The following is a 27,471-nucleotide window of genomic DNA, read 5'->3' as shown; positions in this document are numbered from 1 at the left end:
GCCGAAACATGATCCATCCCATTAAAAACCCTACGCCAAAGCAAAACGCAATGTACAGCCTTAAGGCTTAACGCTTAAATTATCATGCTTAAACTGAGAGCTTTAAATGCATAGACTGTTCAGAATTTTCAATTAGAAACCAACAGCTTCTGATATATCATTCTGAATTGATAGTGTTTTTTTTTGTAACCGGTTCTGTTTTATAGCTCTGATAACATTCAGAATCAGTGCACTCCACTGCTGAAACAAACATCAAACAAAAACAAGAACAGGTGGCCAATGTAAGACAGGTGTTCCAAATCCTCCATGGAAAACAACAAAATAATCCATTAAATCATGTTAGATAGAGGAGACCAACAAAGAGAAAAAAAGGATACATAATACACCACAGACAGTCCTTTATTCTAATAAAAAAACAATTACATTTAATTAGAGCTGCAGCAAATGACTATTTCAGTAATTAGTTAATCTAGCTATTCAATTTGTGATAAACCAAATTACTTGGCTTTTTCATGCTTACTTAGTTTTTCCTCTATAAACTACTTTAGTTAAGATTGCACTGAATGGAATACTGATTAAAATACTGACATGTAAGACTGCCATGTCCAACAATGACTCGCAGTCTCTCTAAAATAATTCCCTTTTTGTCATACATAAAAAGTATGCACATTTGTCACCAGTGTGAGGTGGAATGGTAGTGCATTAAATTGTCTTTGGGTCTAATAAACTAGTGTTAGCTGGTGTTGCTAACTAATTGCAAAAAGCTAGATACTAGAGATTGTACTGATCTGTATCAGGTATCAGTTTTAGGTAGGGATGTAAATAATAACCGATTAACCACTAGTCAACAAATACATAAATACCCATGCTTTTGGTTAAAAAGTTCATTTAATTTACAATGAACAACTGACAGCTGAACTGGCAGGTTTTTCATTCAACTATTTTGTAATTGTATACATGAGGGGGCAGGAGTGCAACTTGTTCCAACAGCCCTGGTTAGGGATGCACAACTCCGAGGTTTCTGGGGTTATGACGTCAACTTGACTCCACTTAATTTTAACCGGTAGTGCCAGAGCTGTTGATAAAGGTATAATGCAGAGAATAAACCATCCTAAATGTAGTTTACAGCACTACCTCAGCTAGGATATATAGCCACATGACACAGTGCTAGGATAGGCTAGAAATGACTCTTTAATGTTTCACCACTATTATCGGAAAATAAAGTGGTATCATACCATCTCTACTAGCTACTGTCACTGGCTAGCACTAGTCAAAAAGATGGAGGTAAAAGCAAAAATGTAATATATTTTATGTAGGTGCATTAGCAGTAGGGCTAAAAATTAGTAATTTTTTCTAGAAAATGCTATTTGCAAGAGTGCAACTTTCAATTTGTACGGGGTTCATTGAATGCTTTCATATTTTTTGTGAACGCTGAACTGAACGAATTACTTTACAAATAATGAACGTAAACACGAGCAGCGCTCACTCTCGCAAGAGGGAACGCCACTCACGTTTTATGGCATGCCGCATGCCGCTTCAATAAACACAGCCAAGCATGTCTGGTGCTAGCAGTAGAAATGTAACTGCAGAAGTCGGTTTGTTTGAGCATGTCGGTTTGTTTGTGTGTTTTATGAACACACAAGTTTGGACTCACGTTTTTATGTAAATTGTGCTGGTCTGAAAAAACAAGTCCGGACGTCAGCCACATCTACATCGAATTTAAAACGACACACTGAGTTGAAACATCGAAGCAGTCTTGTGGAATACATGTGATTTAATTATAAGCACAATAAATCATTAACTACTACGATGCAACAACCACAAAGATTACCCACCCAACTGAAGCTCACAGCATTTTGTAAAGGACCTGCTGCCTTCGTTTCCCAACAAGTGGACAAGCTTGTACTGGACTAGCTACATTGTAGGAGATCTGCAGCCTCTAAGTAAGGTTGAAAAGCCATCCTTCATCAAACTGGTGACTGGTTTGCAGCCATCCGGACATCAAGAAAGCAGGTAGCTTACATACAATGTTGAACAGTGCATTCAATGAGAGTATTACTGACCTAAAGGCTGTGGTATATAATAATTTATTTAGTTTATGAGTAGCAATGCTTTTGGGCTGGTGATGGATGTGTAGAAAGAGGTTCTATTGAAAAAGAATATTGGCCTATTTATTGAGACAAATGAACATGAACTAGTTTATTCGCGGAACTGCGAACTCAAAATTTTTAAAAATGAACTACAAACGTGAACATTTTCATTTTCATTAGTATGAACTGAACTTTGAACTAGTTCGTTTTTCAGTGTGAACTGGCACAACACAGAGTGCTTACGAACTGCCTGTAGAACAGTCAGATCAATCAGAAACAACCGAACACCCGTGTGCTGTGATTTCATAACCACACCTAACTGGCAGTTTGGCCACAAAAAATACATATGCTGGTCTTCTATGCCAAAATAACTGACTTTCATTTAATAATTACAAAATAATCACAACTTGATTTTTTAAAAAGTTGAAATATTGGTCATAAAAATTGGAATTAAATATTTTCCCTAAATTGTTCAGCCCTAATTAGCAGTATATGGGTTTCTAAAAGGGGCTTTTGTTTTTCCAGCAATATCTGAGCTCAGGACTAGCTTTCTCTCTAACTATCTATGTGTAACTAGCAAAGATACTTTCTCTAGATAGACAACAAAGCACTTTTTGTAAGTCGCTCTGGATAAGAGCATCTGCTAAATGCTGTAAATGGAAACTGAAATGTAAAAGCAACTCTGCTGTCATTTTTGTACCAGATGTTTCTTCAGAGGCACAAAAATACACCAAATCATCTGTAATTATCTGAAAACTGGAAATGTGTGTTTTGCGGAAAGAACATCAGAATATTCATTAGAGGAAGAACTTGGAGGAGAAACAACAGCATTCAAATATCTGAGACAGGAAAGGTACCGTGAACTACTAAAGCCAGTAAACAAGATAAAACCACTTACTCTCTCGTTGTTCACGCTCTTTCAAAATGGCGTCCAGCCATTTCTGCTTGTCTTCGGCATTCTTGGCCATGCAAACAAACCACTTATTTTTGGCCGTGTTATGAATCTTCCAGCCGTTGGTCACAGTGTAGTTGTTGCTGTGGTAGTCCGCTGAAAGAACAGGAAAAATAAATAAATAAATAGACAAACAGGTTGAAAAGCAATAAGTTCCATCACGATCCCTTAACATGGACCATCTTGAGTAGTAACAGCAGATACACAATAGGCTCCTTGACCTTAACTGAATGACATATGAGCCTGCATTAAAAAAAAAAAGAGATACATCAACGCACTGATCTCGTTCCATTCATTTTATAATGCAGCGCCAATTTCCTCTTCTACAAATTAAACGATATGAGATCCACGTATGGAAATGATAACAGAACGACTAACAATGGCATGACTGCAAGTAGGGCTACAGAAAAAAGGCTTTTGTTTCCAATTTGGAGGCATGAAAAATGCAAAAAATGAAATAACCCCATTAAAGGGAGATATCGGGAACAGCGCCTCTTTAAATAACTTGACAGTCATTAAACAGTGTGTCTGTGAGAGCCCATGTATAGTAAAGGCTTCAGCCTTCAAGCCACAGTCCAATTTTATCCCTCATTTGACACTAGGTGAATGAGGTGGAATGGGTTGAATAAAGAATGAGGCAGTGTAATGGGCTGCTGGCTTAATGTTAAGAGGTCTGACCTGGGGCTTTTAGCCGGTATGGTCAGATGGGAGAGAGCTGACCACTAGCATGCCGGGTGTAGTAGAGGCTAATCAAAGGTGAGTGAAGTGAGCCAGGGAAAGATCTGTTGGCCTTTGTGCATCTGACCTTGGAATTTCCAAAGCATTGCTCTGTTAGGATTAGAACTGCTATAAAGTGCTGAAAATGACTAGCTAAGCAGGCTTATTGAAAGGAGAACATCAGCACACATCTAAATATTTGTGACAATGAGGACCTGCTAGCTGCCTTTATATTATATATATTATATATCACACATACACACACACACACACACATATACATATATATATATATATATATATATATATATATATATATATATATATATATAGACACACACACAATCAATGATGTATATCAACAGCACATCATGATCACTTAAGCTGCGTGCAAAAGTGGTGTGTGGTTTGAGGCAGTATTTTGATAACCTATGAGCTATGAGTGGACATTTTTTAAACAGTGGCTTTCTGTGAAATTTGCCTGCAAATAAAGTGTTTATGCCCACAGGCACACACTTGAAAGCGTGGGAGAGAAAGACAAAAGAGTACAAGTAGGTGAAATTAAGTAGTCATCCTGCCACTTAAGGTGCACTGAAAGCGAGAAAAAGAGCCGTTAGCTGAGCAGCAGTCTCAGTTTGCAGAGATTTTAAACGGCTGAACTCCACCCTGCATGTGGCTATAACGCACTACCGTAGAAAAGGTGTGAAAAAAGGGGCATCTGTGTCTCAGATTATAATCTCCGCATGAGGCTTCACACCAATCTCTATACGGCTTCCAGACTTAATGCTGAGTTTGTGGTTGTTGTTCTTCAAAGCAGCATGTCCGTAAACTGAAGAGACAGCTGAATGTTTCAGTTTGGCTTTTGTAGGAAACAAAGCACTGCGAGAGCATGCAGACTAAAGAGGCTGATATGGGTGTGAACCTTTAGAGACAGTAAACCTTATATTCACAGCCTCCAAAGTGCATAAATTCACTGATACCCATATAGTATATTTCCACCATTTAAATCATTAACAATAACCTGCAATTTGTGGGTATCAGTGGCCAACCCCTCAAATAGCCAAATGATGGGCTACAGTTAGTAATTCTGTATTTACAAACTGCACCCAAATGGTAGCGCTACCTGATAAAATAGCTAATGAGTTTAGATACAAGGTACAAGTGCCTAATAAACTGACAACTCAGTTTGGCTTTCCTTATAGGGGAATTCTATTGATCTTTCAAAACTTTTTGCATAATTCAATGGTTGAAATATAAACAGTCATTCTGAGTGGTTTGATACAAGATGCTCTATTCTAGAGAACCCTATCGAGTCAGAATTGTTCACAGCAGTGGTGATAGGAACCACACATCTGAAAAGTTTAATGCCTCTTAGAACTACTTCATGCAAAGCCATTATAAAAAAATGGCTACAAATATGCTGCCTGATGCCTAAGGTGTTGTTTTGGGATTGTTCTGACAAGTTTTGGCCTAAAATGTGCTTTTTTTTAAAAAAAACACCTCATACTGGACAGATACATGCATGCTGCTGTAAGGCAAAATAAACCCCAGTCAAAACATATTTTTCCAGATTTACCATTATTTTACAATTATCAACATCACATATAAAAGCATATAAGACGTGTAGGTTTACTTTCACTTTTTGGATAGTTAATCAAATGGCTATATTTGTGTAGTAGACATTGCGATTCCTGGTTCCCATCACCACCACTGTAAAGAAATCTGGGTCAGTATGTTTCTCTACAGTAAACCATTTCACTTCAAACCACTCTAAATGACTCCATTTACTCAATAATTACATTATCCATACATTTTGACAAATTAGTGAAATTCCCCTTTATATAGCAAAAATATTACATCATACAGAACAATATTTTATTTTCTGAGATATAACAAGTTGAACAAGTTGGAATGGACAAAATGCACCAGCCAACAGCAACACTACATTTGAAAAAAGGGTTATAAAAATGGGGTAAAAAAAAAATAATAATAATAAAATAATGACATAATGTAATGTGCTGCAATCCATTCAGCTACTTCATATGCAGTTTCTTCAGTTACTATACAAGGGTGGCTGTTGTTTACAAGCCCTGTATAACTGGTCTAAATCTTCATCTATTTTAAGGTATTTTATTATGGTAAATGCAATTGTTCAGTGTTACAAAGTATGACAGTCAGAAAAACTAACAGTAAAAAACAATAATAATTTAAAAATGCATGACAACGTTAACATATCATCATATTGCCCACCCTGGTTTAGCTGCTGTAAAAGCTCTATACTGTGCAAATGACCATAACTTGACTCTACAGCATAAGTATAGAGGTATGCGGCTGAAGTTACTTACCTGTCCCATCTTCCACATTCTCCACCTCCATCACCTCTGTGTTGATTCGGCCGCGGAAGACATACAGCGGCCCGTTAATGGACTTCGTCCTTTTGGTGGACTTCTTCCCAGAAACTCTGAACATTTAACAAGAAAACTTACATACTTCTTCAATTACTCAAAGAATAGAAAAGCCCAGACGCTTAAACAAAGGATTAAAAAGGAAACAGTACACATTTTAACCAATAACAAAAGCAGGTAGGAACTACATTAATTATTTCTCACTTTTCATTCATTGAAGTGGAGAAATTCTTTTCAAAGTGCATGTTGTTAACTTTCAATTACTATGAAATTTGTGTTGGAAGGCAGAAGAGGAGATACTTCTTTCTTTGACTTCACTTTGATAAAGCCATTGTTGTGTCCAGTCTTATTTTGTGGAAATGTTTTGCATTTTTGCCATGTTTTGTCAAACAGCTAAGGGTTAATTTATACATGGTTTCAGATTTTAATTATAGTATCTTCATATACTTGCACCAGTAAATATTAGAAGCTCAGGCACTGTGTGGAAGTATGAGTAATGTAGACTGTGTGGTTGACTAACCTGGACTTCCTCTTGCAGTACACCAGCAGGTTGTCAAACAGGAAGAACACTCTCTCCTGGATGTTTCCTGCTGAGATCTTCAGCAGATTCCCGTGAAGGAGCAGCTCAGTACATATATCCGTTAGATTTCGTCCCCTGGCAAAAAAAAAGGAAATAATAACAGGGAATCAACTAAGCTGTCTGGATAACAGTGACTATTCTGAGAAGAAAATTAGACATTCACACTGCCTATAAGCTAATTTGAACTGATTCAAGTCACCATGACACATGACATTTCATAAGTAATGTAACATGACTAGTTCCTCTGAAGAAATGAAAGGACAGGAATCTGACAGGAACCTGTCCACATTCCAGCAAAATAACAAAGATAATGAAGTGTCTTGCTATTTAAACTGTTAATATCTTTTGATATCAGCGATGAGTGGAATTACCTGCTTATTAACAGAAAGCAGAGGCTTGCTTTTCTACAAAGGGCCCTTCTTTTGAAAAGGCCTGATTTCATTAATAAAGAAATCAAAGCCAAAGTCTTTTTTATCTGTGTCTCTACCTTTCTCCAAAAGCCTGCCAGTCCCTGCAGGAACCAAAATGCTAAGACTTGTTTGATGTCATGGAGTCAGACATATGCAATGATCTGGACCGTCAATAATTGATTTCATCCAGTCAGAGCGTTCCAGACGTACTCCTATACAGGATGCGACTGTCGATGCTTTGCAGGCGTGTATCTGTATGGCAGACTCCATTTTGCTGCTTAATCAATGGTGTGACCAAACTGGTCGATTAGAGCATTGGCAGCGTGTTTTCTTCCTATGCTGCACTCTCTGTGCATTAGAGGTGATTTACATTACACTGAAGGCATTCTACCTGTGTACGCAGCATTTTCAGCCAGCAGACATCTGCTGGACATACTGGATCCTTTCAACTCCATTTAAACCTACATAAATTATACAGGACCATGCACTGCACTATACTGCATTTGGAGGTACAATAAGCACTATATTTCCTTTTAGCAATACTGGCATTACCTTGTAAAGTCAAAGTGGGATATAAATACAGCATATTATATCACAGGGGATAGCCAAAGATGTTAGAGGGGAGACAGACTCTGGCTTCTGTATTGGTTTTTCATATTTTCATAATTTTATAGTTCATCCAATTCATCTGTATGGAAAACACCTCAGACTTCACAACCTGGGAAACCTGCAGCAGAGACAGTGAGGAATTTTTTCGATTGGAGTCTAAATGCTTATTAATAACCCATTGTTTTAACAGAAAGGTTAATAAAATATTACATGTACATATTATTTGATATCATAAAGTAAGTTTTAGTTCCCTACCAATTCCCTTTCCCAACATGACGACCACCTTTGAAGCATAGTCACCAAGTTACTTGTCAATTCTAACCAATATCTGAATACACTGACCTATCATACAGGCCTTTCTGGTATGCTATCTTACGGCAGTTTTACTGGTATTCTGTTAGCTAGCATACTCAGTTTCTAAATCACAGCAAAATCAGTCTATAGATGGTAGAACTTTGGTCTCAAATTATTGGAGTGGTCCAGGGGAAGGGGTCTAATTTGGATCAAGTTAACCCTCCCAGCATGCTCAAAGAGTGAACATTGTTCATCCTTTATTGTTAAATTAATCTTTCCATTGTTATTACTGGTGTTATTGTTACTGTTGTGTTGTTGGGCTCCCTGCATTTGTTTGCTGTTTCCAGGTTGTATGCTTATCATCTTACTGTAGAGTAGAGTTTCCCTTGCAGTTGAATGTTAAATAGTATGTATAATAAAGCTTGCTGGTTCACTCTCTGAGCTGGGGTCCACCTTGAATTCATTGCCTGCCACATCACTCATTATATGTAAAAGCTAAATCAGTGGAAGCTATGACTCTTGACATTAGAGCTATCACGTCTCTGACATTGCTAGGAAATGTCATAAATGCCATCTAGCTGTCATTAAGCCAGTGCCTCACAGAGAGCTGCCCAGCACATGTGCACGGATATATACATTCACCAAGCACTTTATTAGGAACACTGCACTAATTCTTGCAAACATTCCTGTGAGATTCTTCTCCATGTTGACAGGATTGCAACATGCAATTCCTACAAATTTTTCAGGTGTTCTTTCATGCTGCCAATCTCCTGTTCTACCACATCCCAAAGGTGTTCTCCTGGATTTAGAGCTAGTGACTGGGAAAGCCACAGAAGAACACTGAACTCATTGTCATGTTTATGAAACCCATTTGAGATAACTTTTGTTTTGTGGCATGGTGCATTAGGCTAAATGGTTGGCATGAAAAGATGCATATGGTCAGCAACAATAGGCTGTGGCATTCAAGCAATGATTGACTGTGCCAAGAAAACATTCCTCACACCATTACACCAGCCTGGACTGTTGACACAAGGCAGGTTTGGGTCCATGGATTCATGCAAAATTCTGACCCTATTGTCTGTGTGCCTCAGCAGATATTGAGATTCATCAGACCAGGCTATGTTTTTCCAGTTTCGACCGTTTGTCCAGTTTTTGGTAAGCCTGTGGCCACTGGAGATTCAGTTTTCTGTTCCTTACTGACAGAAGTGGAACCTGATGTGATCTTCTGCTGTTGTAGCCCATCCACCTCAAGGTTCATCGCTGTGCATTCTGAGCTGTTTTTGTGCTCACCACAGGTAACGTAGCCTGTCTATCAGCACGAACTAGTCTGGCCAATCTCTGTAGACTTCTCTCATCATCAAGGCATCATCCAGAACTGCCACTGACTGGATGTTTTTTAATGCACTATTATGAGTAAACTCTAAAGACTGTTGGGCGTAAAAATCCCAGGAGATCAGCAGTTAAAGAAATACTTAAACTAGCCCATCTGGCACCAACAATCATGCCCCAGTCAAAATCACTACAATCACATTTTTTCCGCATTCTGATGGTTCATGTAAACATTACCTAAAGCTGCTTGCCCATATCTGCATGATTTTATGCACTGCATTGCTGCCACATGAATGGCTGATTAGATAATTGCATGAATGAGTAGGTGTACAGGTGTTCCTAACAAAGTGTTTGGTCAGTGTATTTACAACAAAGCTGCTTTTCTGTCAAAATAAACCAAGAAATTATGTGTACATACCTGTTCAGTGCCTCTAAATATCAAAGGCAAATGGCTACACATCAGATCAATCCTGTAATATGGGTATCTCCCCTTTCAAACAAATAGAGGGAGCTGAAATTGCCCATAGTTTTATCAATATGGTGTGTGGGTGAGAGAACTTTTCTCACAGCAATAGTTCCCAATCCTGGTCCTGGAGTAGCACATGTTGTTTTCTTCCCTGATCCAACAAATAAGGTAATTAACAAGCCCTTCCTGAGCTGGAAGTGGGTGCGGTAGAGCAGGAAAACAATGAAATGTGAAAGACAGGGCTACTCCAGGACCAGGGTTGGGAACTACTGACCTAGAGAAACTTTTGAATGAAGTCATAAGCATAGAAACCTAAACCAATCAAGCATTTGCTCTAACTCTTGCATGCACTCAAAACATCCCAGTTAGCATTCCCACTGCCAGCATGGCACAGGGCTCAGGGTGGGCTGGGGTGAGGCAGTGCAGCCTGCGCCAGACCCTGGCACGCAGGGGCTGGAGCTGAGCATAAAGGGACTCTGTTGAGAGGTGACTGAGAGCAGTGAATGGAGAAATACTGAGCTACTGTGAGTGCCACTCTGCTGTAGGAAATAACACACCATGCATGCCCACTGAGAAAGAGAAATGTCTGTCAGAACCCTAAAATCAGAGGGAGAGTGCAAGTGAGAGGGAATGGAGTGAGCGAGAAAAAAAATAAAAATAAGGGAGTTAGACGCAGACAGACAGAGACAGAAAGACAGAGCGTTGGAGCAAGAAAGAGTGAGGGAGAAAGAGAAGTAGAGAAGAGAAAAAGTTGAAGATGCAGAGGGAAAGGGAGAGAGAAAAGTAAGGGGAAAAAAAGAGACAGAGAAAAGAGAAAGAAAGAGAGAATTAGAGAGACACACTGACAGAGAGAGACAGACGCAAAGAGAACTAGACCAAGAAAGAGTGAGATCTGTAATTCTCTCTTGAATTCTATACGTTACAGAGAGAGAGAGAAAAGGGAAAAGTTAGTCAAAAAAAGAGTTAGAGACAGAAAGAGACAGTATGCAAAAGATTTAGAGAGAATTACAGAGAGAGGGAGAGAGAAGAAGGAGAGAAAGAAAAAACAGAAAGAATGAGCAGAGAAAGTTGCAGAGAAGAGCAAAGGTTGAAAAGAAAGGGTGAGGAAGTGAGTGAGAGAGAAAGAAAAACAGTTAGAGAGAGACAGAAAAAAGAGAATGCAGGAGAGAAAAATAGAGAGGACGAGAGAATGTGGCTTACAGTAGCATTTTCTAATGAACCTGTTTATCTCCTAGGTAACGAGGTTGGGACTTCTTTGCATTAACACTTCCTTTTTCTTCTTGTTTTAAAAGTACAGCAAATGTCACCATGGATCCTGTCTGCGTCAGCAAGGCTCTACTCAGGAAATGCACGAGTGCTGCATACTTAAATACCACTCAAATATATGAACTACCCCATACAAACAGCCTGCCAACCAAACTCTGACCTGGTAGCTGCTAATGCTGCACATGTGTGTATGTGGTGTCGCATCCTGTGCTGTTCTGTGTAATTATCAGAGTAACCATCACTCAGAAAAGACATGAACAGCATGTACTGTCCCTCACCTCCCAGCCCTCTATGTGTGACTGTAGCTGCTCCAGAGCCTCCAGTTTCTCCATCTGCCTCTTGGTCTCGTTGATGTTGGAGCACACTTCCTTCATGGCCTGCAGTGCCTCCTCCACGGTGGGGTAATCTGCATGCTTCTTAGGGGTTCTCTTCAACAGCTCCTGCAGCAGAACTAAGCTTAGTGCACTGGAACATTACTCACTGAGTTCTATGTGTTCTGTATCCTCACAGGTCATCGATCACAACAGTAAAATCATAGGAGATGATCCCCCTTTCTGCACATATTTTCTTCAGTTACAGAGAACACAACAAAGCAGACTGAAAATGATTTCACTCCTCCTTTTCACTCTGTATTTTAGATACTGCCATCAAGTCCAAATGAACACAAAGAAAGACTACAAGAAGTAAATAATGGTATTATGCACTTGTTTATCGTTGTCTATTTGCACACTGCTGGTCTTAAATGCCAGAACAAGAGCATTCCATCACATACACCAGTGTAATGATCATCTACTCTAAAGCTGTTCTTTGTTATTCAGTAACTGTAATATTTAATCTAAATGTTCCAATATTAAGTTTTGTTGTGTATAGCGCAATTTCATGTGTCAGTGTCAAAGACATAATTCCGATGTAGAATGGGTCATTTTAGTTATAATATCCGAGTCACACAGACCTCTGAAGTCTTGCGTCATTCTGTAGACAGTATCACGCCAAAATTTGCAACTCCAGTTCTAATTTAGATTTCTCTACGAGAAAAATAAATAGGAATTTCGAAAACTGCCGCCATCATGCTTCGTGGATGGATGGCGTATTCCAAACTTGACAAATTTCATCCTACGTATATTTTTCCGCTGAATGTCACTGAAGCCTCAGATTTACATGCTTTTTAATGAGTCAAAATATGAACATTGTTCCATCCATGCTAATAATTAGCTAGCACTAAAATGCTGGACACTAAAATGACATTGCATGAAAGTAAGTTTACTATTAAACACTTATGTAATAAAACCAGCTAGTCCTAATATACTTTACCACTGCCAAAGCAACTTAACTACCTCACGTGACAAAGCTTGGTTTGCAAGGTTGGTGTGCACTTATTATGCTTATTAAGTCAATTCAGTGTGCAGCTGTGTTAGCTTGCATGTAGCAAAATTCATATTTTGGCTCCTTACACAACCTCATAAACATTTTACGGGATGGTTATTCTTCCACGGCTAAGAAAAGAGAGTTTAAGCAATGATAGCACGGACTGCACATGCATATTACAGCCACATGACCACATATTTAGTGCTGCACCTTCTCACACACTGGCACATCTGGTTCGGAGGGTTTGAACAGTTTTTATTCTGATGGCAAATGTGTTTTTCAAGCACGCATTTGAGGCTCATGCCTCTGTCTAACTGCTGTGTCTCCTGCCATTGTTTAAGAAAGTCTGTCAACAACACATCAATACAAAACCTGGTGCCACGAGTTGCTCACACTTTAGTAAATCAAGACAAATATGTAAATCAGCTGCACATGTTTCTTTTGCTTTTTTAATATGCACACAACCCAGTGCTCCAGTTTTATACATATAACTAAGCAGAACAGAACTTGGTTATACCTTATTTTGAGAGTCCTCTATGGATTATCTAAAGATGCCTTCAGAACTGTCTGGTGAAACGTATGGGTTAGGTTTAGGGTTAGATTTACTAGAACCTATTATATTAACCTTAATGTTCTGTTCCAACAGTTAAGGTCAAAGTGAGCATCTGCAAAGCATCTACAGTGGACATTCGAAAAAAAAAGTGTTACCTTGTATTCTGTATTCACAGGTTTTGAAAACCATTGCGCTATTCCTGGAATAATATTTGGCCATTATGTTGGTATAGCCCACAGTTACAGCTTCACAATGTGCCAAGCGCTCCTTACTTGTGGCAAAATCACTGTAATGCAGGGCCTCTTGTGGTTCATTGCTTTATTTTGTGTAACATTTAAAACGTTTACAAAGTATATAATTATGGTTACCACTCCAAATATGCGGTTGGAGAGTGCACACATCAGTTGGCATGTACACATAAGAACAGCTGTTTGTTTAAATGCATCTGAATACACTTTTTGCATGTCCTATAAAAGAAAACATGGAGGAGAAATAAATTAAAGAAATGCTGAATTACCTTTAGCAGTAGAGGATACTTGCAGATCCTCTGGATAGGGGAAAGCAGGTAGCCCTCAAGAGGAACATCTGTGCTCTTCTTTCCTCCCAGCAGCATGCAGTGCTAAAACAGAAAAATCGCACATCTATACAACAGCTTCACAGATGTCTATGAATTTTCACTTCTATTTGGGCCTGTACCAATCAATTTTATTTGATAAATCTAAACCAAAACTAACTCCCACTCTCAATTAAAATATCTGTAGAAAGCAAGTTCTCACCAATAAGAAGGTGCGGATGTGGGGTATTTTATTGAGCTCTATGAGCAGCTTCAGGGCCTTCTCGTGGTTGCTGCAGTATTCTCCATAGACTGAGAAACGGCCTCTCTGAAAAAGACAGAACACAAAACGTATGTGAGCAAAGGGAGTGCACGTACGGTAAAGGCCTCAATATATTGACTATATCAACAGTCACAGACTACCCTTTATTTATTTAATTTTCAATCAAAACAGCCACTAAACTCAAATTATAATTTTATTATAAAGACTTATTTCTGAAGAGTTTAGATAGCAGATAATCCACTAACATAAGGAAGGGAAAAGTGAAAAAGAAAGTGAGTGAAAAAAACAGGAGTTTCAAAAATTGGAGTTCAACCAACTTCTAAGACTGAACTTTGGAGGTGTGGAAAAATATCACTGCAGATTGTTTTAAACTGAAAGTAAGTCTGCGGAAAAAAATGGATGGTGTAATACAAGCCAACGTGTGGAGACACTAAATACTAAAATACATTTCGTTGTCAGGGTTCTGTGTAACTGTCCTGGTTTTTTGCCCCACCAACACTGAAAAATTAAGAACTTGGTGACACTGGTGATGATTGATTACAGCTGGGTTAAAAAATTTGATTTACAAATAGGTTTACAAAGTATATAATTATGGATACCATAATTAATTCCATAAAACTCCATTATTGTGGTACTGTGGGCATTATTCCTTTAATCTCTACCACAAAATCTGTCATTGCATATTCTTAAACACACAAAAACTAGTGTCAAATAGCAAATAGGAGTTTTGAACCTGTATATAGTTGAAAGCTGGATATATATGTAAGAGCCCACTGTGTGTATTTTCACTTCGTCAATAACACATCTTCCTTATTTCAATCAGATTGTAAACATGCAGGCCTTCCAGAAGGCAAAAGGTAATGAAACTGGTTTTGAAAAGGAGATTCTGTACAGCACTGCTACCTGACTTCCGTTATTCGAAACAACACAGGAAGCGAAATTGAAGCTCACGAGTCTCTAGCGTCACACCCTTAGAGAAGCAGCCAGTGCTAGCAAACAGGAAACAGCGCTTAGACAAGCTCTTGGGTGCATACTATCAGTCTAAAGCATCTCTTCTGCTCAGTGATCTACTTATTGGCCCTGACATAGAAGAAAGCATCCGACATGTTTTTGTTTTTTAACGTAGACTGACAGCTGAGTATTAAAGGCTCTGGCTATTGAGCAGAAGGTAATGAGCCTAGAATGAGGTCACTGAATGTAAATTATGTATGGAGTTTTGGCTGAACTGTGATTAGATGGGCTGCACAGAAGCAGAGTGTGGGCTGTAACCTTGGCTAAGGTGCTGCTCTCTTTCTCCTGGGACTGGCCGCTTATCTGGCCGTGCGGATGGAGCTGAAAAGTGATACAGGCTCACATCCCATGGGCAGCTCTGTGGTAATGGGCTTTGGACAATGAATGGCTGGAGAGAATTTACCACTGTTTGCCTCTCTCCCTCTATGTTTACCTTCTGTCTCGTTCACATCTCTGTCTTACTCGCTCTCTCTCTAATATGTCAATGGATGTGGAGGAACTCTTCTGTTTGGGCCTCTTCTACTTCTCCATATCCTGTGACACTGACTACCTCTGTTTGACATGTGCATGTTTGTTTTGTGTACATTTTTGTACAAAAAAAAAGAAAAAGAAAAACAGGGATAACCAATAAGATGGTCCTGGTTTTTACAAATCTACATGTTTTATTTATAAAAACTGAAATACTGAAGTTTAGATTAGGATTAGGTTTATAGTTAGGCAAAGAAAATATATATAATAAATATATAAAATATTTCATTTCCAGTCAAAACAGTTATTCATTTTTAAGAAGATATTTCTGATTTCTGTATGATAATCCAGTTACATAAGGAAGTGGGAAGTCAAAGAAAAATAAGTGAAAAAATTAAGTTTACAAAAAATACATTAAAAGATACAGAGACATTGGGACTCCTAACAACCATGCAAGACCTGGGAGACCACCAAAACTGCCACCATCAGATAAACAGCACTTTAAGTTTTCATCTTTGTGTAAGAGGAGAAAATCAAGCTCCACTCTTGCTTCAGATCTGAAAAAAATCCACAAGTGTTTCTGTCCATCTTTCCAATGGGAGAAGACAATTCAACGCTTCGAGTCTGAAAAGATATGTAGCTGTCAATGAGCCCTTCCTGAGAAAAGCAAACAGACAAAATTGAAGACAATTTGCAAATCAAACAAGGAAGCTGCAGTTGTTCTCAGAACAATGGACTGACCGCCCCAGAGCCCAAACATTACTGAAGTCTCCTGAAAAGAATGGAAGGTGTAATAATGGCAAAGCATGGAAACAAAAAAATACTAAAAATTGTCATATTATATTTATTTGCCCTTTGTGTAATTTGCTGTGTAAATATGTTTTTTTTCCTGATGAAAAATTATTAACTAGTACTTAATGGCTGTTTTGACTTGAAATCAAGAGTGGTCTTTGACTTTTGCAAAGCACTGCAGAATACATTTGTGAATCCTGACACTGTATGAAAACATTATGTGTGCGTGCATGTGTGAGAGAGATCATGTTCAGCAGTGGCAGTGGTCTCAGTGCTATAATAAATCCCCTGAGGCCATAGCACCTGTAATGGGAGACACTGGCGGTCTCACAGAGCTAATGCATTACATCATAGAGGCCAACATCTGTCTGCGTTACATATGCTTTGAAACTGGCTAACCGACACAGTTCATGCTGTGGCAAAATGCACTCCAGATGAAAGCTTAAAAGCCTAAAAGCAATTAAAAGAATTCAGGTTGAAGCCAAACAATCAACACCTTAACTTCACCATGAACCTTGTATTTTTCACAGTAAGTACCTTATTAGCATGAAAGTAATTAATAAAAATGAACACTTCTTTTCACATGCACTTAATTTGTGCTTGTTTAAAATAACTGAAAAAGGATGGAGAATAGATGAGACATTGTTACATTTATCCACCATTACTATGGGAACATATGGGAAATCTAAAAATAGACCATATTTAGACTGTATTACATTCTAAACAAAATTCAACATGTAACTGTATATGAATGAAACAAACCTTTCAGCAACAGCAAAGAAAAAACAAAGTATAGCTTTAAATCATTAAACAAACCTACATGAGGCAAACTGACCTTGGTCAGTAGCAAAGATCTGAAACTCAGGGACAGACAAAACATCAGAAATGATCCTTTCAGGCTAAATCCAATTTCCCCCAGGCACCAAGTCAGGAAAGTTCAAAACCCACATAGCTCGCTTTCATTTTCAGATTTAATTTCTAATATGAAAGCTCACACTTGTGCCCAAAATAGCTTCAACACTGTTTGTTCCTTTGACAAACATATTTTTGTTGTATTATTGCACAATGCTGGCACTGAAGGCCCTTGAATAGGAGTCAGCCAAGGAAATAAAGCAAATATTTACTGCAGTGTTAAATACAGAAATGAGTAACTTTTTTTCAAACTTTTTCCCTCCATTTCGTTATTTTTTGAGACAACACAGCCCAATGCCAAAGCTGGGTCAATCCCAGCACAGTGTGTACTGTTTCAGCTGTGTTTCTTTCCAGCAGTCCACAGCCCTAAAACATTCCTCATCCTGAATTATGCAATAGTTCTTCTGAAACGGGCTCAAGGTCTCTGACTTACTGTGGAGAACGATTCAACTCTGACACTGAGGCTACGTCAGCACAGCTCCTTACACTAAGATGCCTAAACTCAGCTCAGTCAAGCCTTCAAATAAAGATCCACCAGCATGATTTCAGCTCATACATGTGGAAGACTGAGTGTAAACATAGATGTGAAGATGTCTGCAGCTTGGTTTAGGAAAGATAAAGGATTGGGACTGAGAGTGGGGATTATCTTGATAAAATATTACTGTGTTACTGTCAAAGTCTATTTGGGTTTGGGGACTAACCCTTGCCCATTGGCAACAACAAAAGCATGGTGCAATTTCATTCAGTTTATCGTAACAAATGAAGAACAAATTCCACATTTGAGTTTGTAAGTAGAAGCAGAGATTTTTTTATTCAGATTATTTCTCTCTACTTGTTTAGCTGTAGCTAATGCCCACCCACCACCCACTAGCTAGGTCTCCCCCATCACATAGTGCTATCAAGCTTGAAGGGTGAGGGCTGGAACATACTTTCTCCAACAGGATCGATGCCAGTCAACATATCTTTTCGAACTGCTGCTGACACAATGTCATTGGATGGCTCAATGTGCTTGGAGGAGAACACTAATTGTCAATTCTGTTGCATAAGCTATGAGACATCTACACTGGCTAGCATCACGCTGAGTGATGGCGGAAAGCCGGACCATCCTACTCACCCAAGCCAATAATGTAAACAGAGATATAAAGATGTCTATGGTCTGGCTTAAGAAGGATAAAGTGTTGGGACTGAGAGTGAGGGTGTTGTATTGATAAAATATTGCTGCAAAGTCAAAGTCTGGTTGGGTTTGTGGAATAATCCTTTTCAGTGGCAATGACAAAAGCATTGTGAAATTTTATGCAGCTCAGTGAACAAAGAGGAGAAATTCCTTCATGTGTGTGGATTCTAAACTTTCAATCGATATTGCATTTTGTGTTTGTATGTAGAAGACTTCTTTTTTAATTTAATTTTTTTCTCTATACATGCTTAGTTGTAGCTAATTCCTACCTGCCACCCACTAGCTAGGTCACCCTGACACAACATCATTGGATAGCTGAATGTGCCTGGAGGAGAATGCTAACTGTCAGTTTTGTTACGCCAGCTAAGACACACCTGCACTGGCTGGCATCATGCTGAGTGTTTAGGAGAGGTGGACCACCCTACCCACCCAGAGAAAGCAAGGCCAATAATGTAGACAGAGATATGAAGATGTCTGCAGTCTGGCTTAAGAAGGATAAAGGGTTGGGACTGAGAGTGAGGGCACTGTAGTGATAAAATATTGTGAAGACATTTCTCCACTTCTCCATGTGTCGATTCAAAATTTTCAATCAATACCACATTCATGTTTGTATATAGAAATGAAGATGTTTTTTAATCCCAAATTTTCCTCTCTAATTGTTTAGGACCCCCATGGACCCTCACAGAGCTGGTACTATTTGGGTGGCGGATCATTCTCAGCACTGCAGTAACACTAACGTGGTGGTGTCATGTTAGTGTGTGTTGTGCTGGTCTGAGTGGATCAGACACAGCAGTGCTGCTGGATTTTAAACACTGTGTCCACTCACTGTCCACTCTATTAGACACTCCTACCTTGTCAGTCCACCTTGTAGATGTAAAGTCAGAGATAATAGCTCATCTGCTGCTGCACAGTTTGTGTTGGTCATCTTCTAGTCCTTCATCAGTGGTCACAGGACGCTGCCCACAGGACGCTGGCCGGATATTTTTGGTTGGTGGACTATGCTCAGTCCAGCAGTGACACTGAAGTATTTAAAAACACCAGCAGCACTGCTGTGTCTGATCCACTCGTACCAGCGCAACACACATTAACACAACACCACCACTTTAGTGTTACTGCAGTGGTGAGAATGATCCACCACCCAGATAGTACCTGCTCTGTGAGGGTCCACTGGGGTCCTGACTACTGAAGAACAGGGTAGAAGGGGGCTAACAAGGTATGCAGAGAAACAGATGGACTACGGTCTGCAAATGTAGAACTACTAAGTGCACCTATATAGTAAGTGGAGCTGATAAAATGAAAAAGAGGTGGTCATAATGTTATACCTGATCTGTTATGCCTGATTATATATATATATATATACACACACACACACACATACACACACCCTTCCCAACCCTACAGTGCATGTCAAAAAACGTCAACAAATCAGTCAAAGGTAATTTGAAACTGTGTGCCATGTGTATGGAGAGGTAGCCAAGAGAAGGCACTCACAAACTTGAGAAAGACGTGTCCAAGTGCATGATGATGTTGAGGCTCAGGCTGCAGACTGCCCTCCAGCGCTGAGAGAAACTCACGGTGGACGTCAAGGACCTCCTCAATGTTGGAGAACAAGATCTGAAGTGAGAAACAAAGAAAGGTGTTAGCAGCAAGACTGACACTGGATACAAAGTTTCCTCACTGATTGGGCCTTGGTACCAAGTATGTTTAACAAATGTGTTGGATGGTCAGAGGAGTCTGAGCTGAGGAGACTCCTACCTTGACATGTTCGGGCGTCAGACACTGCTGGTTTTCTGCAGTCTGTCTTATTCTCTGCAGGAAGGCCTTAAGAAAACACATCAAAAGACAACTGAGGTTATAATCAGCACTGTCTAGAACAACAGCTAAAGCAGGGTGATTAGAAGAACATGATTCTAAACGAGGGCCTCATCAGCACAGTCAGTGTTTGCTTACAAACTTTAAAACAGTACTGGTTTGGTATTACTTACATCTGGGAACACTATGTAATATTTATTTATTTTATTTATTATTAATTAATTAATTATTATTTATAATATTTATTATTGTAAATATTTTTTTCCCTCTGTTTTTGCAAACAGTCTCACAGAAATTTCACTCTCAGCTACCTTTATCCTGTATGCATAAAAGAAAAAGAAAAATCAAATAAGTGAACTACACTTTTTCTAAACAGTGCATCCCTAACAAAGGTTATTTTTCATTTTTCATAAATAATCATTTGGTTGAACAACCACAACCTACAAGCTCATTTCACATCATGTTTCTGACAAAAACCTCACTACAATCTCATTTGCCACTTTGTACAATCAACATGCAGAACAATGACAGAAAGGAGAACAGACTGTTTATCAGACAGAGCAGCACTGCTTAATCTGGCAGCTCACAGAAGAGCATGGGGAAGTCCAGTTTGCCTTTCTGCCAAAAAGAGGGGATTTAAAAAATCTACGGGAGAGACACCCTGCTGAGCCTGGACACCACACAGCAACAGAGAAGGGGAAGACACACCTTGCTTGTGAATAAATATGTGACCGCTAATGCACAAACAAAGCAGCAGCAAAACAATACAGATCAGTGTATCAATTAACAAAGCTGAGTGCAAAGAATTCATATAGACAGAGAGTGAGAGAGAGAGAGCGAGAGAGAGAGAGAGCGAGAGAGAGAGAGAGAGAGAGAGGGAGAGAGAGAGAGAGAGAGAGAGGGAGAGAGAGAGAGAGAGAGGCTGAAAGAGAGAAAAACAAAATAAGAGATGCACAATAAAGAAATGAGATAGAGACTGAAAGACAGTAATGAGATACACAGAGAAAGAAACAGACAGACAAAGCGATAGACCGAGAGATAGAAAAAGAGACTGACAGAGCGACAGACAGAGAGAGATAGAGAGCGTGTGAAAGAGTGAGAGAGCGATAAGAGACAAATACAAAAGATATGATATCGAGAGAGACAGAGTGAAAGAAGAAGGAAAGAAAAGAGATACACAACAAATTAAATGAGACAGAGAGACTGACAAAGTAACGAGATACACAGAGAAACAGACAGACTGACTGAGAAACAGACAGAGATAAAAATAGAGAGACTGATAGTGAGAGAGTCAGAGAGACAAACAAAAGAGATACACAGAGAGGGTGAAAGAGTGAGAGAGAGAAGAGAGACAGACAAAAAGACAGATGTGAGAGATAAAGACAGACAGAGATAAGAGAAATCAGAGAGAAAGAGAGAGATCGGAGAGAGAGAGAGAAAGACAAACAGATAAGAAGAGAGACAGACAGAAACATAGACAAGAGGGACGCAGAGACAGAGAGACACACAGATAATGAGACACAGAGACAGATAGACAGAAATAAAGATACAAGAAACACAGAGAGATAAAGACAGACAGACAGACAGAGAGAGAGAGAGAGAGAGAGAGAGAGAGAGATAAATAGAGACACAGGTAGAGGCAGACAGGTAGAGACACAGAGAGAGAGAGAGAGAGAGAGAGACATTAGAACAGATCTTCAGTGTTCACGTCCATGGCTGAGTGTGTGTGTGTGTGTGTGTGTGTGTGTGTGTGTAGAAAGCAAGTCTGCCACTCAAAGCTGCTTCTAATTATGGCTGTGTAAGACTATTCTGGGCGGCGGGCGGTGGCGCTCGCTGAAGGTGGACTTACTCAGCCTGCGTGTGTGTGTGAGTTAAATTACCTGAAAGTGTGTGTATTGTCTCACTCGTCTTCCTCACTGCACCACTTCACTGAGACTGTAGCAGAGCCACAATGTTCACACAGACGGGAACTGACAGTGTCTTTGCCTTATTCATACTGGCTCTTCTATTCGCCCTTGTTCTGCGTGTGGGTCTGCCTGTCTGTCTGTCTCTCTGTCCTTCTCCTTTCATCTCTCCACATCAGTATACTGTGTGTATGTCTGTCTGTCTGTGCAGCTTGTCTCAAATGCTGTCTCTTAGTCCTCACTGACTAACTTAAGGGTGGGAGATACTGTGAAAATGTCAAAGTATCGCGATCTGCCATATAATTTAATACAAAAATAAATTAATAAGAATGGCATAATGGCTTGTTCATTTTTTAAAAAGTTAGTCTTAATGTGTCCTTTTTATTACATTTGCAGTTGTTCAACGTTCTAAAAGTACTGATGATACCCACAATATACTCAGAAATACTGGCATTGTATTGGCCACCCCAACTTTTTCTTGTGCTTACAGTTCAAATGTAAACTCCTCATGATGGGCATCTTTTATCCGGTTTATTGGCCAGCAGGATGTTAAATGTGCCGATTCTCACCCCCGTGCCCTTCGCCACAATGACAGGACGGGTGCCACGTCTACCGCTCCCTCGCTCCTGCCAAGCATCCCAGCCCTGCCCTTAATGACAGACTAGCTCTCCCACTCACACACCGGCCCCACACACCCTACATATGCTGCTCCACCGACAGGCGTCTGCTCCTGCAACTTATCCCCCTTTAAACCAGCTATTAGCATTTTACAGAGTTTTTAATCCACAGGTTCGTGTCCCGGGTGCTCCACCAGGAACATTCAGATAACCCAGAGCTATTTACGGATGAGTTACAGTTTGGAGTTTCAACTTTTTCCAAAATGATGAGGACAAGAAGACATAGAGTCATAACGGAAAGCAGATATGCCACCAATTCAATACTAGCAGAAGATGCCGATTCGAGTGTTGGAGGAAAAACACAGCAAATATCACAGACATGATGCAGCGCAACATATATATATATATATATATATTGAAAATAGTACAAGGGCAACATATTGAATGTTGAAACTGAGAAATTTTATTGTTCTTTGAAAAATATATGCCCACTTTTTTTCAAAAAAGTTGGAACAGGGGCATGTTTAGTACTGTGTTACATCACTTCTTCTTTTAACAGCGTTAGAAACAACAAAGGAAACCAAGTGCTCTAGTTCTAAAAGTAAAATATTTTTCCATTCTTGCTTGATGTAGGATTTCAGCTGCTCAACAGTTCAGGGTCTCCTTTGTCGTATTTTTCATTTCATAAATGTGCCAAATGTTTTCAGTGAGTGACAGGTCTGGACCACAGACAAGCTGGTTTAGAACCTAAAGCCATGCTGTTGTAATACATTCTGAGCGTGGTTTGGCACTGTCTTGCTGAAATAAGCAACGCCTTCCATAAAAGACATCGTCTAGATGGCAGCTTATGTTGCTTCAAAATCTGTGTACATCATTCAGTATTAATGTTGCCTTCACAGACATGCAAGTTACTCATGGCATGTACGCTAATGCGCCCATATACCATCACGGATGCTGGCTTTTAACTGTGCTTTGAAAAATCCTGGATATTTCCCTCTCCTCTTTAGCCTGGAGGATGCGGCGCCCATGATTTCCAAAAATTTGAAATTCTTTTCATTCATTGGACCACAGGACACTTTTCCACTCCACCTCAACTTAACTAAGCTTAAGCCAAGTTTCTGAAGCCTGTTTATAAATGGTCTCTTCTTTGCTTTTTGGTTTTAACCTCTTATGCTTGTGGATATATTTTGGTTTTTCCATTTGAATTCACATGACCAAGTCGTAAGTTAAATTATTCAGTAACTGCATGAAATAAATGCAAATTTTTTATTTTATTTATTTATTTTTTGTAAAAGTTCCCATCAAATTAACAGAAAATGTGTTTTATGATCATACACATATTGCTATATGCTTACAATTTACTGCTGAAAGCCAAAAATCTTAGATGTATTTTTTTATAAAAATATTTTTTACAGAGCAGATCACTGAAGAGACACCATCTGTTTATAGTTTATAGCCCAGATTTGTGGAAAAATGGCTCAACTTTCAGTAGACAAAAAAAAATGTGAGTTCAGCTTCTTTTATAATAAAGTTTAAAAAGTACATTACCCATCTATTTGACTGGAAAGAAGACAGTTACTGCTCTCATACGACACCCACCTTTTGAATGTAGCTTATGAAATATGAAAGTTATGAAGTTTATGATGAAGTGCGTTTTGGAACCACCGGTGGTTCCAGGGAGTTTAAAAGGTTAAAGAAAAGATTTTAACGCAGTATGTAAACATTGTTACGGTTTTAAAACATACCATTCACTCCCTAGTCCATACAGTCCATTACCGAAAACTGAGCTGCAAAAACAGCCCATTTCTAATTCATTATGTCACAAAAACAACACATTCACATATATCTACCTATTCAGCCTGGAGCAGTTTAGCTCCGCCCATTCAAGGTGACGTTTTAAAGGCCTGTATTTCTTTTTTAATACAATTAAACAGCATAGAGCAGGATGTTAATTGTGCTGAAAAAATTGTCATGTAAAAATGAATGATGACTGTTTTTGGTGTAAAAACTCACACAAGCATTATAAGTGGACTTTTGCCTTGTTTATGAATAGTAAGGCTTATTTTCCAAATGTACATCTCCTCCGCTACTAAGTTTTTGTTCTTTTTACTTAAATGTTAGCCTGCTCGCTCCAAGTTAGCATATCTGTGTACTATGATACATTAATATCAGATGAAAAGCCCAATTTCCTTCCTCACGGTTAACCAAATATCTGTTAATAAACTCTTATAGACATCTGAACATCAAAATGAGCCAGAATGCACATCCTTAATTGGTATAAGCAAACATTCTAGGTTTCAGTAGCCGTGCCAAGAAAAGAAAAAGTAGTATTGAGCATCTCTAACGGCAAGCAAAGGAAGGTTTTGTCCATCACTATGATGTGTTCGGCCTACATTTAAACACAATACATTACTACTCCCTAAATAACAGCTCTCAAAGTAAGATGTAAGGTGAAAAAAGCATTGGACGCACCCTATCAGAGTCTTTTTGAACTAAACATAGATCTCAACTCTCCAGAGTAGGACAGCTAGATGTATGTTTATGTAAGTGATATCTAATTAAAACTTAGACAGGCCTGATGCTGGTCGTGGTTCGGTGTCCCACACAGCTTCTGGCCATGGATGGAGGACTATCCCTCAGGCGTGCACTAATGAAATCTCCCATATGGCAGATCCAAACTCATCCTGACTAGGCTCATCCATGTGTGAGATGGCCAAAAGAGCCGTAGGGCTAAGAGCCAGTAGGCTGAGCATCCATAAAGAGGGAGGGGAACAAGCGGCGACAAGATAAAGAGTCTACCTGGGACATCTAATGCAACACCCGCAAGCTTAAGAAAGAAGAAAATGATATAAAAATAAGAGCTTAATAACTATTAACGTTTATTAAATTCAATTATATATTGTTTATTATGTCAATTATTAGATACATTGTATATATTCTGTATTGCCTTATTATTTTAGATTGTATTGTTTAAATACAATTAAACTGAATAGGTTGCTTATATAATAGTAACATTAAAATACATTTAATACCAACTGTATAAAAAGATAATCAGTGGAACTGCATTCTTTAATCTTTGCAAGGAGCTGGAGTGATGTTATGTTTGTGATCCAGAACTAATCATCCTACATCAGTACTTGACCTCACTATTGCTTTTCTATCTTAATGCAAAATCAAATCCTCACAGCAATGTTCCAGCATCTAGTGTAAAGCCTTTGGTGAAGAGAAGAAGCTGTTTCTGCAGCAAACAGGGGACAAACTCTATTAATACCCTTAATTTCAGAATAATGCTTGATGAGCAGGTGTCTACAAACCTTGGTGTATAAACAATATAGAGAAAATAAAGATAAAGATAACATGAATGTATATCTTAGTATCTTCTGCTGAAGTCATGTTTAGCACACTGATAGCAGACACGTTGTGTTTGAAGCTGCTGCAGTGTGTTGTCTTTATGCAGCAGATGACTTTCGTCTGTCCTATTGTACGCCAGAGCAGCGTCACCAGAACTCCTCGCACTGACGTCACAAAGTGAGTAAATAAACAAATCCCGCACCGTCGTGCCGCGCTGCCATGGCAACTGCCGCTGTTCCTCTGAGCAACGGAGAGTGTGAAGTAAGCAGCAGCGGCAGCCAGGTGCTCCTGAGATTAAACCAGATTTGAAATTCATCCATTTACTCACATTCAAACCAGAGAGGATGCGCATGGTATTCATTAGTTTACAGCATAAAAAATGTCAACTTGTAAACGCAATTTCAGTGTGCTTTGAAACCTCTTCAAGGTATGTATGATTATCAGCCAAAATAAAAGTGAAGTGCGTTAAATATGCACTTTAATATAAAACTCAATAAAAATGCCTCTTTGTCTGACTGTATATCGTCTTCATGGAAATGAGAGATAAACCACAAGCTCTTTTCTGCACAAGACCCACAGAACACTACCAATCAGATCCAGCACAGACAAACAGGGCAAGGCCTGTAGAACAATGGCTGTGTTCATAAGGGCTTTGAAAAATGTACTTAAGTACCTCAGACTGTATTATCACTGAGTGTGACAAGAATTGATGACACAAAAACACGAAACATTAGCAGTTTTTTCACACAAAAGCTGTGCTATCCAGGAAATGCATGTTTTGTAAAACAGAATCAGTTATACATGCATTTGTAATTTATAATGAAACACACAAATAAATCACATTTTACGTGTCAAGGCGTTAAGTCACTGCTGATACTGCAAACTACATAATATAAACAAAACATCAACAATTCAGAATGAATCCGAACTCCCTCCAAGAATCTGACTCTCCTTCAGGTTTACATATAGACATATGGTCTCCAGATTGTCTTCACAATCTCTGTTGTTTTTTATTTTTCAACATATGTATTCAGTTTGAAAATTTAAGACGAACAGTTAATTATGAAAACAAACAAACTGCAAATGTAATCTGTGAAATTCATATGCCTGTGGGACATATGCACACACAAATTTGGCACAACTGCTGTCTAAAATCCTTGTTCTTTTTTTTTTTCTTTTTATATATATATATGTATGCTTTAATGCACTGAGAGAAGTTTTGGGGATGTATTTTCCAGAGGTGAGTAGAAAATAGCCTAAACCCATACTCAAGCAAAAGCGTTAATACTTGGGTAAATAAAATGACTCAAGTAGAAGTAACAGTACCTTCCCAAAAAACAACTTGTCTTGGAGTCCAAAAGTACTGGGTCAAAAAACAGCTTAAGTCTTGAGTAACTTATAGAACTGGGGCCATATTACAGAAACTTCCTAACTCTGAAATGTTATCTGTTTAGTCACCATGACAGTTTCAGTTAGGACTGAATTTAGTACAGAACAACAATTCTTAATCTTATCCTAACTCCAGATAAGAAAACAGTATTACAGAAACATCCTAACT

General features: G+C 38.9%; 1 protein-coding gene across 1 annotated transcript in view; it reads right to left on the bottom strand.

Moving 5' to 3' along the window:
- The window catches only part of prex1 (phosphatidylinositol-3,4,5-trisphosphate-dependent Rac exchange factor 1), a 118,019-nt gene that overhangs the window by 67,674 nt on the left and 22,874 nt on the right, over positions 1 to 27,471 (bottom strand). The window contains exons 2-9 of the mRNA XM_036579286.1: positions 19,985 to 20,050; positions 19,721 to 19,843; positions 13,813 to 13,917; positions 13,554 to 13,655; positions 11,398 to 11,558; positions 6,685 to 6,819; positions 6,105 to 6,220; positions 2,989 to 3,138 (exon numbers count right to left, since the gene is read on the bottom strand). Coding sequence (XP_036435179.1) covers positions 2,989 to 3,138; positions 6,105 to 6,220; positions 6,685 to 6,819; positions 11,398 to 11,558; positions 13,554 to 13,655; positions 13,813 to 13,917; positions 19,721 to 19,843; positions 19,985 to 20,050 — 958 coding nt within the window. The remainder of the gene's footprint in view (positions 1 to 2,988; positions 3,139 to 6,104; positions 6,221 to 6,684; positions 6,820 to 11,397; positions 11,559 to 13,553; positions 13,656 to 13,812; positions 13,918 to 19,720; positions 19,844 to 19,984; positions 20,051 to 27,471) is intronic.

This window comes from Colossoma macropomum, unplaced genomic scaffold, assembly GCF_904425465.1.
Source record: "Colossoma macropomum unplaced genomic scaffold, Colossoma_macropomum, whole genome shotgun sequence".
NCBI classification, from domain to species: domain Eukaryota; kingdom Metazoa; phylum Chordata; class Actinopteri; order Characiformes; family Serrasalmidae; genus Colossoma; species Colossoma macropomum.
The sequence above is the reverse complement of the archived record's forward strand: the minus strand, read 5'-3'. Positions and strand labels throughout refer to the sequence as shown.